General features: G+C 39.4%; 1 protein-coding gene across 1 annotated transcript in view; it reads right to left on the bottom strand.

Moving 5' to 3' along the window:
* Positions 1 to 9769: 9769 nt before the first annotated feature.
* The window catches only part of NRP1 (neuropilin 1), a gene marked incomplete at its 5' end in the record, with an annotated part of 63685 nt that continues 55950 nt past the window's right edge, over positions 9770 to 17504 (bottom strand). Inside the window, 5 exons of the mRNA XM_010078096.1 lie at positions 9770 to 11478; positions 12711 to 12770; positions 14374 to 14467; positions 14962 to 15233; positions 17368 to 17492. Coding sequence (XP_010076398.1) covers positions 11189 to 11478; positions 12711 to 12770; positions 14374 to 14467; positions 14962 to 15233; positions 17368 to 17492 — 841 coding nt within the window. The remainder of the gene's footprint in view (positions 11479 to 12710; positions 12771 to 14373; positions 14468 to 14961; positions 15234 to 17367; positions 17493 to 17504) is intronic.

The raw sequence follows: 17504 nt of genomic DNA, 5'->3' as shown, positions 1-17504 counted from the left end.
TCAGAACAAACTTCACCAAGATGGTGATTTACATGGCATATGCTGGGGCGTGTCCTGTTTGCCCACATAAATGCAAAAAGAAGGAAGACATGTCATGACCCTTTTGTTAAAATGCATATTCAGGTAAGAACTATGAGTTTTCCTAGTAAAAGGTAATCAGAAAAGATCTTGAGGTTCACTGCAGGCACAGCGGTCTCAGTAACAATATCTACAATAATCCTTACCAACACTTCTGATAGTTTCTTCCAGGTCATTTCAAGGTTCTGTCAGGTTTCATTAATATGTTCACTAGGACTCCTTCTGTATCAAAAGCAGATGGTGATTTTGGGTCATCCTTCACGTTGCCTGTCATGGACATAAGTGTGTTTCTTGCTGAGAAAAATACTTAACAAACCATCTAAAATAATGGTTTGAAATGCCTGGGAAGTTATGAGATACAGCTATAAACTGCAGAAGTTTGAGACTTCCTAGAGAGAACGAAGAGCTGCGCTTCTGAAATATATGCTTTTTATTCGCTGAGTCAGAAGGAGTACCAGAGAATAAAATTGTATCTAAGGAAAAAAAAAAAATCTCTTTGTGAAGTTATGTATGTCGATCAGAATGAAATCAAAGCACAAGATGAGGAAGTGAGGAAATGAATAGATGACTGTGAGGTAGGCAACGATCACTCTAAACTGCAGCACTGCAGGAATACAGTATAATTAGCTTGCAGCAGCCAGTGCAAAACCAATTTAAGCAGCAAATTTAACAAGCCTATAAAAATCTAGGTTTAATTCTTAGGTCTAGACTCTGAATAAAGACATGATCAGACCCAATTCTAAGTATGAGGGCAGGATAAGACTTCTTCAAGGCATATCATAATTCTGTAGGTAGCAGTGGATGACAGTGATAAAGGAGCCAACGTTCTACCTACCTCACACTATGTTTTTACCTCCACTACTGCAATTGAACCAGTGGATTTTAAGAGTCCTACTGGTTAAGTTTTGCTTCTGCTTGCTGGTTAGCAGGTGGACCAATGCTTTGAGATGTCAAAACCAACTATAATCAAAATCAGTTAAAGCAATTCAGATCTTTATCCCTGGGAAAACCAAACAAAACACCACTAGTTTGTTCATATTTAGAAATAGTTAGGAAATTTTATTAATTTCATTTTACCCATCCAAAATATAGGCCTTTAAATGTGAACTATAATTTAAACTATTCTATAGACAAGAGAAACTGATACTGTAAGAGGAAAATTCACCCCATCCTCAGGCAGGTGTTTGAAACAGTGAATATATCTCTCACTTTGGAGATTATGCCCAATTTAGCCAGTGGTAGATAAGCTGAATGCTGCCCTTGAAGGCTAATTGACCACATTTGTAGTAGCATCCCATACTTTTGATGTATTGCTCATAAAAACCAGCAACAGCTCTGGAAAATACAAGACACAGAGCTGGCAATAAAGACACTTGATAGAACCGTCTACACTCACGGCAGCCACATTACAGCTCTCGTCTGTAAGGTAGGAAAGTACATTTTCTGTATCTTTTCATGTTGTTTTGCACTATAGGACCACAATTTGTTATCCATTAGGCACTATCACAATATAAATGTTAAATGCAAATTCCTTGAGATCAAAAAATATTATATGCATACAGTAGTAGGGGAAAATATTTGCTGAATATTAAAGACTGTCTTTAGTCTGCAAAATCTGAGCAAGGAAGTGCACTAGAAGAGCAACATGAGAGCAGCCTGAAAATACTTCTGCCTGAAGAGATGCTCTTTGCATTTCTAAGTGCATTACACAGTCACAAGGAATCGCCAAACCTGACTGAAACCTTCAGATGTTTAATAATCACATAGAACTTTAGGCAAACCCTCTATTCTAGTACTTCTAGTGATTCTTCACCTCCTGTTGTAGAATCATGGTTGCATGTCAGGAGGTATGTGTATACATGTGCTTACTATATTTAATACACACACAATGTGTTATTGGTTAAAGCGTATATATTGGTAATCATGAACAGCTCCAAAGAAAAGGAGTAAAAAGGTTGAAAGCTCTGTCGCCATTGGTGTCTAATGAAGTACCTTCAGTAAGTATGTGCCAATATGAAACCGCAAAGGTCAGACTTGTGCTGAGCTGTGCATTATATTTGAAGCCCCGAAGAAATGGCAATCTGTATTAAAGTTCACAACCTGTGTGAAATGAGACTTGATTAAAATAATACAAGTTGTTAGCACTGAGATGGTTCTTTATGTGAAAAGAACAAAACTTACCACACGTAACTGTGCAGTATAAAAAGCACTGAAATCTTCTCTTGCATTTAAAGCAGTGCTTAGCATTGTAATAAAACACATGGTTCAGTTGTAATGTGGGGTCAGTAAAGCAAGGAGCAAGAAGAATAGCGTTAAATTAAAGAAAATGAGAGATCTGACTGACTATCAGTTTAGCACTATTACTCATGATGAGAATTAAAATGAAGTTCATGACCCCATCTACTCTGCCTCTTCTCTCTGCTTCTTCATGTCCTTCCTCAGAAAGCACTTCCTCAAGGAGCTTCATAAATCCGTAGTTTTCTCCAACAAACTGGCACACACTTTTTCCAACTGTTCTAACCACCATGCTTCTATAAACAGGAAAAGAAAAGCTGCTACTCTGAGGCAGGTTACTATGTCCTCTGCTTGTAACTGACAGTTGTTTGTTATTTTTCTCTTAAACTCTATGATGTTACATAGTCTTCACAGCATTTCTTCACTCTGTTTGTCTATGTAGTGCTGTGCACGTTTACATTATTAGATACAGTACACAGCAAAAAGAACCAAATAGTCCTCGTAACGGGTATAACCTGCTTATTACCTGTAGTAATAGCTGGTACCAGTTTATTTCAGCTGGGAGAGTAACCTGATCTTTTCCAGAAAGCAGCTGCCACTTAACTTTTCATAAGCAAGAGTACTAACAAGATCTTTGGTAAGACACTTATGCTGTAGAGAAATCCGTCTTCTGCAATAATAGCTATTAAGAGCCATAAACTAATTGTAGATAATGGCCTAACATTCAGCGGCAGTAGTTCAACCACTTTATCAAGATATATGGATTTAAGTTGGCCACTTTAAGACCTCAGTATGCATGAAGAAAAGGGAATAGATTGTGAAAAGACTTGTCAAAAGTAGCAAAGATGATCCTTAGTCGCCTACAGATCATGGCATTGAAGTAAGTCTAGATTTGAAGTGAACTTCCAGTGACCTCCTATTGCAAACAAGACAGTGATGCAAAACAACCAGCAGGCCACAAGGGGCCGGGGCAGCCGAGCAGCATCAGCTCTGCAAATGGGACCTCTGGTCCTATACTGGGCTTCCAAAGCTGACAAATGGGACCTGAGGTGCCCTGCACCATGCAAGACAGAGAGTTTGGGGAAACATGGCTTATTTGCAGGACTTGTCTTAAGAAGAAGAAGGGCCAAAGAAGTGCAAAAGAAATACAATATGTCCTACAGCAACAAAAAATGCATTTGAATATGGGTACAAAGTGGTATCGCTTCCTGCAGGTAACCGTTTGGAGGACATGCAAAAGAGTTGGCATCGATGGTTAAAGATCTTTCACACAAAGGGTGGTGGCAACCAACTTCTCTTTGCCTCCATCTCAGAGATGCATGATAACTGTAAGACATGAATTAGTCAACATGAGCTGTAGGTGGGACTGAGTCGCAGTTGAGTTCATTCCTTGCTTTGCCTCCCATCCTCTGAGGACTGATTAAAAGAGAAACTAGTAAAACCTAGAATAAGGAGATCCTTTCACAGAGAGAGAATACCTTCTGCCTACTTTGATAACCCTGTGCTCCTGTCACTTTGCAGAGTTGTTAAGCCTTTCCAGATGTTACAGCATAGTTTTCAGAGGGGTCCAGAGGCTGTCTCCTTACTGCTTCCCAGACATCTTTCATATACCACCTCCAACCAGTCTGGTGGTTTTCCTCTTCACTCCACAAAAACACATTTCAAAATAAAAATAAATGGATTTCTTTACATATTCAATAGTTTTTTTCAGTCACATAGACAGAAAGTGGACACAGCTATGCCTTCATTATAGGTTTTATCTTTTTTTTTTTTTTTTTTCCTTGCTGATAGAGCTATGGGAAACAGAGTGAAATTAAAAGATTAAAAGGAGAGAAAGACAAAACAATGGGGTCTGGTTAATAGCCTCAAAAGACAAAATGGGAGTGACCCACTCTGGTATGCTAACAGTTGTGAAGCTGGTAAGTAAATATGAAGATTAGTATCAATATTTAATTAATGAATCAATGCAAAGATATCAGGCCTGAGGTAGAAAACATTGAGGCTCCCTGAAGGGTAGATTGGGTATTAAAGGCATAGTGTCTGGGATGGAGTTCTGAGATGGAGAACACAGCCTTGGCAGGGATGTGGAAGAGAAGGGGTGGGACAAGGTGGGCTCTTTTCTCTTCTGACACAGGGCGTGTGTGGCACCGGGTGGGGCTATTTCATGGTATGCATGCCTTAGTAAAAGAGAGGGAGGTGTTAATGAAAGTATTTGAGCAGTGAGAGTAGGATAAAATGCACTAAGGAAAAATATATTAATAGTAGGAAATAATGAAACCCAGTGGTTCAGCCCAGGCAATTTACTTCTGAAACAAATTGCATAAAACAACATGTTACAGAGGAAAAGGAAAAAGTCACTCAAGATGAAAATGGTGCACGAAGAATGCCAGCCTTATGGTCCTGAGATGCTGCCTGGGTCTTCAAAGACACATCCCCACCTGTTGCCTCTTTGAGTGCAGAAATTCGCCATTTAGGTTCAGCTAACAGATGGCTTGGTACCTCCACTCCCTTCTTCCATGCCTGAGGATTTAAAATTGCATGGCAGCTGCCAGAGACATTTCTGTAATGCAGACATTTTTTGAGAATTGTGAAGGGTTTTCTTTTTGTGAGAGAAAAATGAATGAACTGAACGAGGAAGTTTTCTGATAGTTCCCTTTGTGGCTTATGTCACCTGAAATACTTCTTTCCTCAGGCAAGCCCTTCATCCTGCAGCCTCTCACCATTAAATCCCTCAGTCTTTGTCATGGCAACACCTGCCAAACCGTCTCCTTACCTTGTCCCCTTGAAAGCACCACCTGACCTCTCTCTGGTACCAGTGGTGCTCCAGTAAGGCTACAATCTCTTTTCAATCAGACCCACCTCACCCATTGTGGAAACACAACCGTCCGTAGTCAAACACAGTGCATGGTGCACAGCGATGCTGTACAATGGCAGGGACATGAAACAAATGTCTGAGAGATGGATAAAAAACACAGTAAATTTAAATAGGAGAATATGATTATTGAAAGTGGAATTGGGTTTGGACATGTGATAAGACTCCATCCATCAGTGAAAAATGCCAGAAGATTTTTTAATGAGATTTTCAGTTGTAAACGTTGAGACACCATCAGTCCTGAGGTGATAAGATTAGCATTTGATTGTTTGTAGCTATGAGAATAGAAGTGTATATAGAGAACTGACCTACTGTAGAAAAGCAATTAGGGTCTGCAGGAGGACTAATCGGCAAATAAAGCAGCTATACAGAGTATGCCATGGCAAAAAAAATTAGATACACTCTGTTATAATTTAACAAACACTTGTACATAAAATTGTGGCTATGGGTGACTTGAGGCATAAAACTGTATAAAAGAAGAAATTAAAGCTCTCTAATAAATTAATGTTGCTTGAACCAATATGCTGTTAGGCATAATGCTTTGCAAATGACAGGACAATTAAGGAATGGTAAGGGAATTACTTCTGGGATCTAACATCCAGATGCCATGATCTGAAAATCAAAACTAGCTTCAATGTTTGACTTTGGGAAAGTGGGTTAGAGAATTGACTTAGAAATGGACTAATTGTACATAAGAAAAGACTTATGAGGGTCAAATTTAGAGCTATATTAGTATGTACCTCTTAAGTCTTCATACGCCTCATAAAAGGTAGTTTATGAGGACTGAGGAGCCTTCATCTCCACTGGGACTGGCAGCTTCCAGTGGGCAGGTTTGTACAGGTAGGCGCTGCTGTCATTTCCATGATGCCAGTGGGCCTCACCCAACCATGCATCAGCTGCATTCTACTTTGTGTCCTGCCAAATTGCAAGGAAATGGGTCTGGACTTAGTACTGTGGCTGTGTAGATGCTGGCTCGGGGCTGGTACATTTGACTGGTGAAATAATAATAGGGTTTGCTTATCACTACCTGCCAAAGATCCTTCTTACAGACCCTGACCCTAATATCTGCATCTCAGAGTAATGCACTCCTGGCACTGGTTGTCTGTAGCTGACCCATCTGTTATTTCCATCTGCTCTTCTTTTTTCTTTCAAGTTTGCAAGTTATATTCTGAAATGTCATTCAGATTCTATTGCACTATTTTTGTCTTTCCTTTGTGCAGCCTATTTAGTGTGGAAAACTGAAGGTTTAGTACTAAGTAGTTGTTAGCTTCTAATTAATTTCCCCTAAATGAAATAAAGAGAATTTTCTTAACTTAAAATACTCGTCTCTTTTCTGAACTTCATCCTCAATGGATTCACTTTATAGATTTTTTTTTTGACTAATTAATTCCTTTGCCATTTATTTTCCCTCAAAGAGCCCTGTGGCTGATGATCACAGAAGCAAGAAGAGTGCAATGAAGCACATTTCTAAGGAATTTAGATTTAGTGATTATATGGACAACAACCTTCACAACCGTCTTTTGAGAGCAATCCCTCCTCTGACCACAAAGCTAAGTTTTGTGCCAGTGCTTTGCTGTAGTTCCAACTCATATTATAAACAGGTCCCCACAATGCCGCTCTCTCGAGGAGACAAGATTTGATACTTTCTCTTCAAGTGTAACAATCACCAAATACATGGTAATAAGTACAATATTTTTCCCAGGACTAGTAAAGTAGCTGCAGTATGTCTGTGAATACTCAACCTAATGACATATTGACAGTATGTGCACTGTTCATGTGTGCAGCCTATAGAAAGGATTTGGCAAACTTTCATGTGCAGAGTGCTCGCTATTAAAAAGAAACAAATAAGTAAGCATTGCATAAAACAGGAAATGTTCAATCTAAAGCTTCTGATCTGGATGCAAACTTCTTGAAGGTCTCCCTAACCATGATCATAGGTTCCACAGATGAGCTGAATGCTGAATGAGGCCCAATGGGCTGCCCTTGCAGCATTGGCTCCCGTCAGCAACTTGTGCTCTGCTTTGGGAGATGTGGCCATGGTTGGCTAAGTCCTGATGACTTCAGTGGAAATTTGCAGGGAGCTCATCTGTATAAACCTTACTACTGGAGTGGAGACTTAGTGGAGCAACTTATCAGAAATGGACGTTACTCTGCAGTAAATCTCACCCCCCCAAGAGCAAGCCACAAGGGGCAATGCAGGACCTGCATTGGGTGTGCAGCTTGGCTTCCCACAGCAGCCAGGTGAATTACAACCTCAGATTTGTCCTCTTAAATCCCTGCTGCTTGGCTCAAATTTAGGCATGGAGTGGGAGTGTCTTCCAGCAGGGAGGGAGAATTGGGCAGGCAGAGGGTGAATCCCTCCACCACGAACGGTCCCACCAAGGTGTCTGTTTGTTGGAGTTTCCTACTAACAAATGTAACCATGATTAAAACACTGTGCTTGTTGCAAGATGCTAAATAAAACCAGCCATTTAATAAAACCGATCTATTTTGGTATAATAAAATACATCAGGTATGGGATATTTTATGAAAATGTTTAATTCAACTGTTTCTTTGGAATGTAGTAGTCATAGTTTGGAAATTTAAGTTACAGTTCAGTTCTACGTGATTTTTTTTATGCTACTCAGTGTCTGAGAATACAAATGTCATTTAAAGTTAAGGCTTCGCTGTTCATTTTGAAACAACCATTAACAAGTGTCATATTGTCATAGAAAATAAAAATTTCTGTAAAAAAAATTTGCACAAAGTTTTATGATGGTACAAAACATGAAGCAATAATATACCAGTAAAATGAAATCATTTTACTACAGATTTTTATAGTTTTTCAATAAAGAAAAAAATATGTTATTTTACACTTTAAAAATTATGAAACAATCTAAAACAATATAAACTGAACATTTTGTAACACTGCCTTTACAAATTAATAACTTTATAAACATATAATTTTTTTAAATATATTTATCAGTGCAAGATACTTTTCAATGTAAAGTTGCAGTATCATTTTTCCTTTATTGAAGGGCAACTTTCATTCTATTACCTTCAGAGAAATCAAATCTTCAGTGCTAGATCCTCATTATCATAGTAAGGTCTGAAGACCACAAAGGAGATATATTTCTTTTTACGTTCACTATTCTTAGTATGTTAAAAGAAACAAAAAAACCCCACAACCACCAGCTTTACAGTTCAAATAGATCAAGCCCAAGAGCTGGTCCAGAATCTATTGAAATCCATGTGAATATTTGAAAAGGTTTTGGGCTTGGGCTCCCCAATGGGATTTTCTCCTCAAGGCAATATATGCATGTAACTCTCAGTCAAGTTAGTGGACTAGAACTTTTTTCAGCTAAGGGGAACAGACCCTAACACCTGAATCACACGGTGGTAGTGTGCTGAAAATAGTTTTGAAAAATGCTTTTTCTTTTTTGGGTTAATTAACTAGCTGCTGCTATACCATTATGGTCAAATTACAGTGTTAGATAGAAATGAAAATTCTACCCTCTGCCAAAGTCAGTCTGCCACTTGGGACATTTCTTGGACTAACTTCTAGGCAAAACTTTCAGGTCTGAGGTGCTCTGTCTCACCTTCTGGAGGACCCAAGTCTAGAGCCTGGCAAGGTAACTCTTCCAATTTAGGCATCTAAGGTTTGATGACCTGAAGTAGATGTTTGCTATGGTCTTTGCCTTTAGAACTCCTTTGAAGTAGCAACTGCCCACTGTTCTTTTTATTGGGTCTTCCTTTAAAATATTTTCAACTTCAAAACTCATATTTTTACCTCCAGTTTCTCTCCCTTTCATTGTTTTGAGGCTACTACTGGATTTTCTACAGATTTTTCTGTTTTATGGTTCATATTGGTGAAATGATATGCTTCAAAACATTTAATTGATAAATAGGGTTGGATTCTGTTGCTCTGTGTAATTCAAGACTGAATTAGCCCTTCTTTAGTTCTAATCCTGGACAGGATACTTCATTGCTTTACTACAAAAGCGATTTTGAAAAAGACTAACTCAGAAAGTTGCTATCACTTCCCTGATTCTGCTCAGGGAATTCAGTGAGGAAAAATATGAGTTCAGCACTTTTGCTATATTTCTTTCCCCGTGTTTGCACTGGTTTTACCTGCTGGTTGGTAGATACCCAGAGGAAGGTTAAAGCTGCCTTCCTCCACTCCGTCCCCAGTTATGGCTGTGCTGTGTGGGGTCACTGCAGAAAACCCGGGGGCTCCCCTCACACCTACAGAAGGGGAGACCCCTCCAGTTCCTCGGCTCCTCCTATGGATCCCTGTGGGAAATAAAATCTTGTTTCTTTTTACCCCACTGGACAAGCTGCATAGGCTGTTGAATATCATTTGTCCAATAATATTTGTCCTAAAATATTAAAAAACTGCCATGTAATTGTCAAACACATTTTTCTGACAGCGTACATTACTCAGCTCACTGAATCTGCCACTATCTGTGCTTCTGGTCAAACAGAAACCTCCTGGTATGAAATGCCAATTGGATATAACAGGATGGTAAGAACATACTCTACATACACTGTGAGATTTTATTCTGCCCTCAGTACCCATGTGTAAGCCCAATTAGCATTGATTAGCATGAAAATACACGTTTACAGAGAGAACAGAACTCTGGGTTCAGGTAGGGGCAGGAGGAGGAAAGTTTCTCATTTTAAAGGCAATCTTTTCAGTAAGGGAATAATTTTCCCTCGTGTAATTAACAGGCAAGCTGTTCAGGATAAAAGACATGTTTCATGACTTCAGGAAAAAAGATACTGTCACTTTATGCTGTTAAGAAGAAACCCAAAGTTCAACTTTGGAGGGTAAAGTTAAGAATTTTCCCTTACTTTTTAACACAAACTCTAATAAAATTGCCATTACCAGCAAGTTAAAGCTGCAGTTTTCTTTCCTTGGCAATGGCAAATGCTTATGCAATCTACTCAGAGAGAGAGAAAGAGAGAGAGAAAGAGACGAGAAAGGGAGAGAGATTTTACATTTGAAAATACATTCTATATGAAAGAACAATAAAAGGGGATATTGCAGCTTTATACAAAAGGGTCAAGAGACATGAAGTTGAAATACAGAAAGCAGAACAATCGAGCCAGGCTGTCAAATCTGATTAGCCCTTGCCTTGCTGAGGCTACTTTCTTACACTAAAATATACTTTTCTTTTAGTCAGTGAGCCATCAGAATATGATTGAAGACAAGGGCATAACTGCAGAGAAGCAAAGCTGTAGTTAATGTCAACACAATGAGAAGCAGTACAACAAAAAGGCACTTGAGAGGACATACACTAGCCAGTGCCAAGGACTTTTTTGTTTAGTTTTTAGGCAGTACACTCGGTTACCAGTTGTGTCTGATGATGGCACACACTCTTTTATGGAGTTCACAAGCACAAAATTTAGTACAACACTGGAAAACATCAATAAAATTTGACTGTATTGCTTCGTAAACAGAACTGACACACTATATCAGTACTGATGCAGCAGTACTTTCAAAAACATCCTAACCCTTCTTTGCCTATGCACAACACAAGCAATTATACACAAATACAGGTGCAGGAGTCCAATAAATTGCTGTTACTCCAATATTTTCTGGGCACTGAGCTACAGACAGCATGTCCATCCAAAGGACCCCACTGAATACATGTTGTGACAGCATCTTGGATTTTGCACAGTAAACCCAAAATTATCAGTTAACGGAAAATAAAAGAGAGGGAGAGAAAGAAAGACAAAATGAACTATAAGTCAATCATACTTGGTCTCAACACCAGCATTTGATTATTTCAAATAAAACCAACAGAAAAAGCAGACTGTACATGATTCAGATTGTTAACACAGATTGTTGTCCATGTTTATCGGTTACACACTCATTGAAGCTCCTGAGAAAAGCTTGGCTCAGTGTCATCAATGCACTTTTCAGCCTGTACAGTAAAAGAAGATCAACAGTTCCCCAGCACGACCGAGCTATGTCCTTCCATCCCGATTCTCTGAAACTTCTCCAGTCGCTTTATACCTTCATGCTTCTGAGTATGAATTCTGTGTGTTTAGTTTATCTTTTTTCAGTTTTACACCATCAACCAGCTCAAAATTGTAATTCTCCAGTGCAGACAAGTTCCTCTCTGACATCCCATTGTGCCAACAGGCACAGTACAGGACAACTCCACAGATGGCTCCTAAAAGCACCCCAAGTGCACTCATGGCTATGATGGTAATAAGGATTGGATCTAGGGTCTTCAGGACATTGCCTGGTTTCCTGGAGATGTTATCATCGTAGTCCTCGCCTGTACGGTATGGAGGAGTAAACCCTGAAACGGAGTAAAGAATTGCAAAATTTTCAGACTGACGCTAGTTAGAGCTTTGTTTGATTAGTTCAAAATTTGGAGAAAGGACATAAAGTTTTTCACATAAATTGCTGCATAATTTGAAAACATAGCTTCTAGGAGGTAGTCATAAATAGCTGAAAACTATAACGTGGCCTAAATAGTTGTTGACTTCTTCCGTACTGTTCTCCAGTCCTTGAATCTACTGCATATTAGCAAGGGGTCTGATTCTGCCTTGGATTAAGGGCGAGTCTTAGGAATGAATAACCAGACCTTTTGATTATATTTTGCCAGCTTGCAGTATTTAGCTCAAACATGTTAATTAAATCTTGTTCAGCTCAGCGTGAACATTTATAGCCTTGGACATTGGTTGGGAATCTACAGCCACTTTGCATCCATCTCCACTTCACTGTCTTGGACCTTGAAATTGAAATAGTGACAGAACTGACACAGAAGAGTATTCTGCCCCCTTGTGTGAAATATTCACTGGGTATCATAATGTTTTCCCTGAACCCTTTTGGTTTATGAAAGACATCCAAAAAGCTTGCAAACCCTGATAATTGTTGTGGGAAAAGCCAAAAAGTCTTTTCGGACAAACCCTGCTTTCACTGAGGCAATCTATGAGAGCAATCCCGTTGACTGTTACAGAAAAAAAATAAGCCCGTTGCCTGAAAAATGCGAGCATATTTTATTATTGGGACAATATGACAATTATGATCCATTTAATGATCCAATTACAGCTATCATTGTTGAAAATGATAATGCTTTGGTAGACTGGTCATAAAATGTCATTTTCAGCCAGGTCTGAGAAACAATTAGCCTGAAGAGTTTTGAGCCTAATTAGACACTGCACGAGTTACACATTGTAAGATATAATGATAGCTGTTTCTTCAGCCTTCTAGATAACAAAATATTAAGGAGCTATAGTGTGCATGCATGTATTTGTATACAATGTAACAAATTAGGTATATAAAGTTTGAAAGGTTTGAGGCAGGTATAAATAATAAAAAAGCCCAGAAGATTATGTGATATAGAAGAATAAAACTATTCAACCCTTCAAATAAATGTAAGCCTTCTTAATGTCTGATCTAGAGAAATCAAAAAACCTTGAGACAATATGCAGTTAAGAGAACTAATCTATAAGTAAATAAATAGAATATGCAAATTCACATGAAAATACACTTTAAAATTAATTTTAACAGTAACACATTTTTTACCTGTTTGATTACTTTCTGGGTCTTCTTCTTCATCTATTTCTTTCTCCACATCAGTTGATTCTAATGAAGCAAAGAGAATTGACATTGATTATTAGGGTTACAAACACTGATTGACTATCATGCCGGCAATAATGGTATAGCAGATTTTCCTGTGTCAGAGCATCATTATGTCAGTTTGACAGAACTGTTCATTAGGATGGGCTCTGAAAATTAATGGAGAAAAAAAGAAAGATTTAAAAACTCCTTTCTGCCCAGTCTTGGCACAGGTTTAGTTATCAGCAGGGGTTTTCCATGTCTGGGAAAAAGAAATCAGTGTGATGAATTAGCATCTCATTCGGTGTATTTACAGTTTTGGAGCCCAATTCCATTACAATTCATCAATGTTGGCACAGTTAATCACAAGAATAGTTTCACTGACTGAAGTGAGACCACTTGTGTTTGGGCTTCAGACTAAGCATTTGGCTTTAGCTCCCAGAGGCCAAAATCTCTGCTCAGCATTTGGCTTGAACAACTGAAATGGGGAGGTAGGTAAGAAGTTACTTTCCTCTCTCATTTGGAGCCAGGTAAATACCATCACTGTGGTACCAGCACTTTTCCTGGCACTAAGGACACTGCAGGAGGACCGAGCCTCTCTTTCCTGGTAACTGCCACTCTGGTGGCATATGATGAATCTCAGGAGATGGACTGCGTGATAAAAAGAGATTGTACAGTTTTCTGATCCTGTAGTGAACTTACCACACAGCTGAAGCCTGTCATGTTACCCTCAAAAGGCTATTAGCTATAAAAGGTGAGGAACATCCTCTACTATTGCTCTCTCTCAGTTGTGTTGCCAACTTGCATGGCGTAAGTTTATTTTAATGGTGACAGTTCTCAGTTCTGTTCCCTCTCCTACATAAAAGTCATTGCTTCATCTCCATCGTGAAGGACAAGCTTCAGTTGCTTGTGTTTATCTGGGGTTGCTGCTGCCAAATTATGTGCAGAATGCAACACACATATGATCAGCAGTGACTGGAATAACTCACGACGGGCCAGAAATAAAAGGACTCAAATAGCATCTCAGGAATAGCCTGTCTCAGACGTGGAAAAGGCCATGTTCTAACATTACTTCGTGTCCCATATGTCTGGGAGCTGGTGACTACAGCAAACAAGTCACAGCAAACTGAGAATTACAGACCATCAGAGGATAGAGCAGGGGCCATTTCACACTGTCTGTGTATCCTGCAAGGGTTTGATATGGTATTTTAAAAAAACTAGGGTAGAATTAAAGTAGGCTTGGTGGTAAGTGAGCTAAAAAGGGTGACAAAATAAAACTGGATTTTGAGCATTAGTTAAAACACGGAAGAGCATTAGGAAAAGTGGAGAAATTTAAAGAGGACAGAAATAAGAAATACAGGGAGAGATGTGAGGGTGTGAACATGCTGTGACCCATGTCAGTAGGACACCAGTTCTGATCCAAAAGACTGCAGTTGCTGCGGTACTGAGGTGATAACAGTGGCACCTACTATGAATAAAGCTATGGGCCAGATCAGGATATTTTCAGTGCAAAACTTCCTATAGAGTCAATAATTATGTATCCCTTTCTCACAGTAAAAAAACAGCTGTCAAAAGAAAATAAATAATGTTTTGGATGAGATTTCTTTATGTTCTTGCTGTTTGTACTTACTTCGGCAATCCTCTTGTGCTACATGATTGTCAATTTTAATATCATCCACAGCAATTCCTCCAGTTCCTTTTCCAATTTCTCCTTCAATAACCACCTGGAAAAATAAGATAATGTTCACATTGTTTTCCTTTTAACACACAATTGCAGCATTCAGGATATCTTAATTAGTTGTTGACACACATCCTCACTTATCATGATGGCACATCTACATGCACTTTGATTGTGGCCTGCCAATCTGTACTGCATGCCTTTAGGAACTTATATATGCAAATGTGAATTTATACAATGCCATAACTTCATTAAAGACTTTTACACCAGCAACGAAACTGTAGTGAGGATGCAGTTTTGTGACATTATTTCTGAACTATTTATTTGGCCTTCAATAACAAATTGCTTGTATCACTGTCATCTGAGATACCGTGAAATATGCCACTATTATTACTGTCACAGCAACAGCACCTCATCTATAGGTATAATACTGTCTACATAAATCCTTCAGTGACATTTCTGCTATGGTGTATAAAACATGACCAGCAAGGTCTTACTGGCCTCAGCTCTGTTAGTTCAGCGAGGAGCGGCCAAGCTCACCTGATAGTGTTTCACAGACTTGTGAAGAAGAACGCGTCCTTCCTTCCAGGAGTTTGCCTGGTGCCCGCTCAGGGTCCACAGCACTTGATCGTATTCATCTGGCTTTTGGTACCGCAGTTTGATCTTCAGGGTGCCAACATGTGCGCCAGACATGTGGTACCAGAAAGTCATGCAGTGGGCAGAGTTCTGTGAGTAAATCACGGGGCTCAGCAGTCGGGCGACTTTCCCTTTCTGGCTTTCGTCAGCTTGCGAGTAAATGAAATTGCCATCTCCTACTGTGACAGAAGGACTGTGTTAGGAATAGCCACCAGCTTTCACATCTGTATACTTAAGAAGCCCCGGCCACCCCAATCATTCAAAATCATTTTGCCTTCTTTCCATGCTGATGGGTCAAACCTCGCAATCAGGAGAGTCAGAGGGTATTGGTTTGGGAGACAAGGATATTATCTTTTATTTGGATTTTTTTGTGGGCAGTCAGAGATAACCTGGCTAATATGCACGTGGAAGTATCTGGTCTTTGAAAGAATTTTATAAGCGAAGACGATACTAAATTGTCAAAAAAAAATAGATTCTTTTTTTCCCCTTTTTTCTGTCTTGCTGCAGTAACATCTTGTCCAGCTTCTTCAGCACCAGAGCTTGTGCTTATATACTCTTTCCAACTTCACTTCTGTGCAGAGGGCAGCACAACATGTGCAAATCTCATCAAAGAATGGTGATAGGGAAATCCAAAGGGAGGCAAAAAGAAAAATAATCACAGCGTTAGGATGGCTGTCTCAGTTGGAAGACCTAACTCTGGCCAGATTTAATCATAATGTGTAATTTGAAGTGACATACAGCATATCCTACTGTCTTAAAGCAATTACTGTTGCAGATCACTTCTGTGGAGCTTCTTCAGCTTTATACATGTTCAGCTCAGAGCAAGGTATGCCTGGGAATTGTGCATTGCATTTCTCCCAGTATCTAGGGTGGCCTTGCCGTGTAGTGATGCTGAGGGGCTTCTTTGGGATGGCAGTGCCATTCAGACTGCTTGTGGGCTGCGTTCACATCCACCCCACTCACTCTGTACCTGCTGGCAGGTGAGTGGCAAACCTGGCAGGTGAAGGTGTCCTTTGAATTGAAGGAAAATTTTGTAAAACATTGAAAGTTAGTGCAGTAAGGAGCAAAAGGGGCTGCTTGTAAGACTTAGTGAAGTTACAGGTAATGGAACAAATAACTCTTCCGCGCTAGTAGGACCCAGCGGAAACAACAAAATCTCATTTGAAGAATATAATTTCTTCATCTCTTGATTGAAGGCAGGTTCAGTCTCTCTATAATCCTTGGTGGCAAAGTGCAGATAGCTCTCATTTCCAGAATATTATTGCAGTGCTGGGTCAGGAACTCTGTCTTCATTGTCTTAATTAGAGCTTTACTTATGCATGCCTTTTAGATTTTGTCAGTCTCTGGCTAACATAGCTTTTAACCTCCTTTCAATGTCAGATCCTACTGAGCCATTTCACTTTACTCTACATCAATTTTTCCACCATTACAGCCTTCACTTCAGCTAACTGCATTTAGTTAATTTGATGCCATTTATTTGTACAATGCCATTTATAGTCAAAGTATTATAAGTTTTTTTCCCTGAAACTACTGTACTTGTCTTAAGATTCAATTGAAAGTGTCTCAGAATGTAAAAAGTCCAATTTTGTCTAATTTCCTTGTCATTCTCATTAAGCAAAGGGGTTGCAGAAGTGGGAAGGGGGATTAATCTCAACACATTTGATTAATCTGCATGTACGCAAGAGAGAACACTAAAGCGAGAGGCTCTGCAGGTCATGCAGTGCCCTCCCTTTGCTACTAGCCAGCAGCATATTTATTGCCTAATTACGCAGAACCATGAGTTAGATACTACAAAACCAACCAATCAATTTCCAAGGGTGATATTTTTGGAAAAACTGTGTGTGAGTGAAGGGACGGCTATAATCTCCAACTCCTGCTGGAGAGGAGGAGGGCATGGAAATACATCCATCCAGGAAGTTTCACTTACAACACCTTTCTGTGGCGAGAAGCCCCCGTAACTACAAACAGGAACAATGTGAAGTTTGTTTGTGACTGTATCACTTGCTAAGTGATATTTGCAGAATAGTTGGTCATTCAGATTTCTTTTCTACCCTAGATGGTGGTTAACCAAAGGCAAATCAGGAGAATGGAATATCTTAAATTCCTGACAATGTGTTCTTTATTCCCCAACAGAAAGGACAATTATGGTCAGTTGTGAATACCTATAATTAGTTAGGTTGCCTAGAGAATCATCTTTGAGACTACATATTTTAGGTATAATTCATTCTCCTCTGGTTTTGAAGGCATGTTGGTATTAAACAGACCAACCTCTTCCCATGTAAAATGAGTAAATCATGAACTCATGATTACCTGTGTGGTCTTGAATTGGCCCAGTTTTGCTGGTCAGGATTGCCCACTTTAAATCCACTTGGTTGTCGTGCTCCCAGTGGCACAAAGTCTTTTGGGAACCCCAGCCAAAGGCACAGTTGAAGTTGTATAGTGGCAGG

This window comes from Pterocles gutturalis, unplaced genomic scaffold (assembly GCF_000699245.1).
Source record: "Pterocles gutturalis isolate BGI_N339 unplaced genomic scaffold, ASM69924v1 scaffold27933, whole genome shotgun sequence".
Classification (NCBI taxonomy): Eukaryota; Metazoa; Chordata; class Aves; order Pterocliformes; family Pteroclidae; genus Pterocles; species Pterocles gutturalis.
Note: the sequence above shows the minus strand (reverse complement) of the source record. Positions and strands in the feature narration are given on the sequence as shown.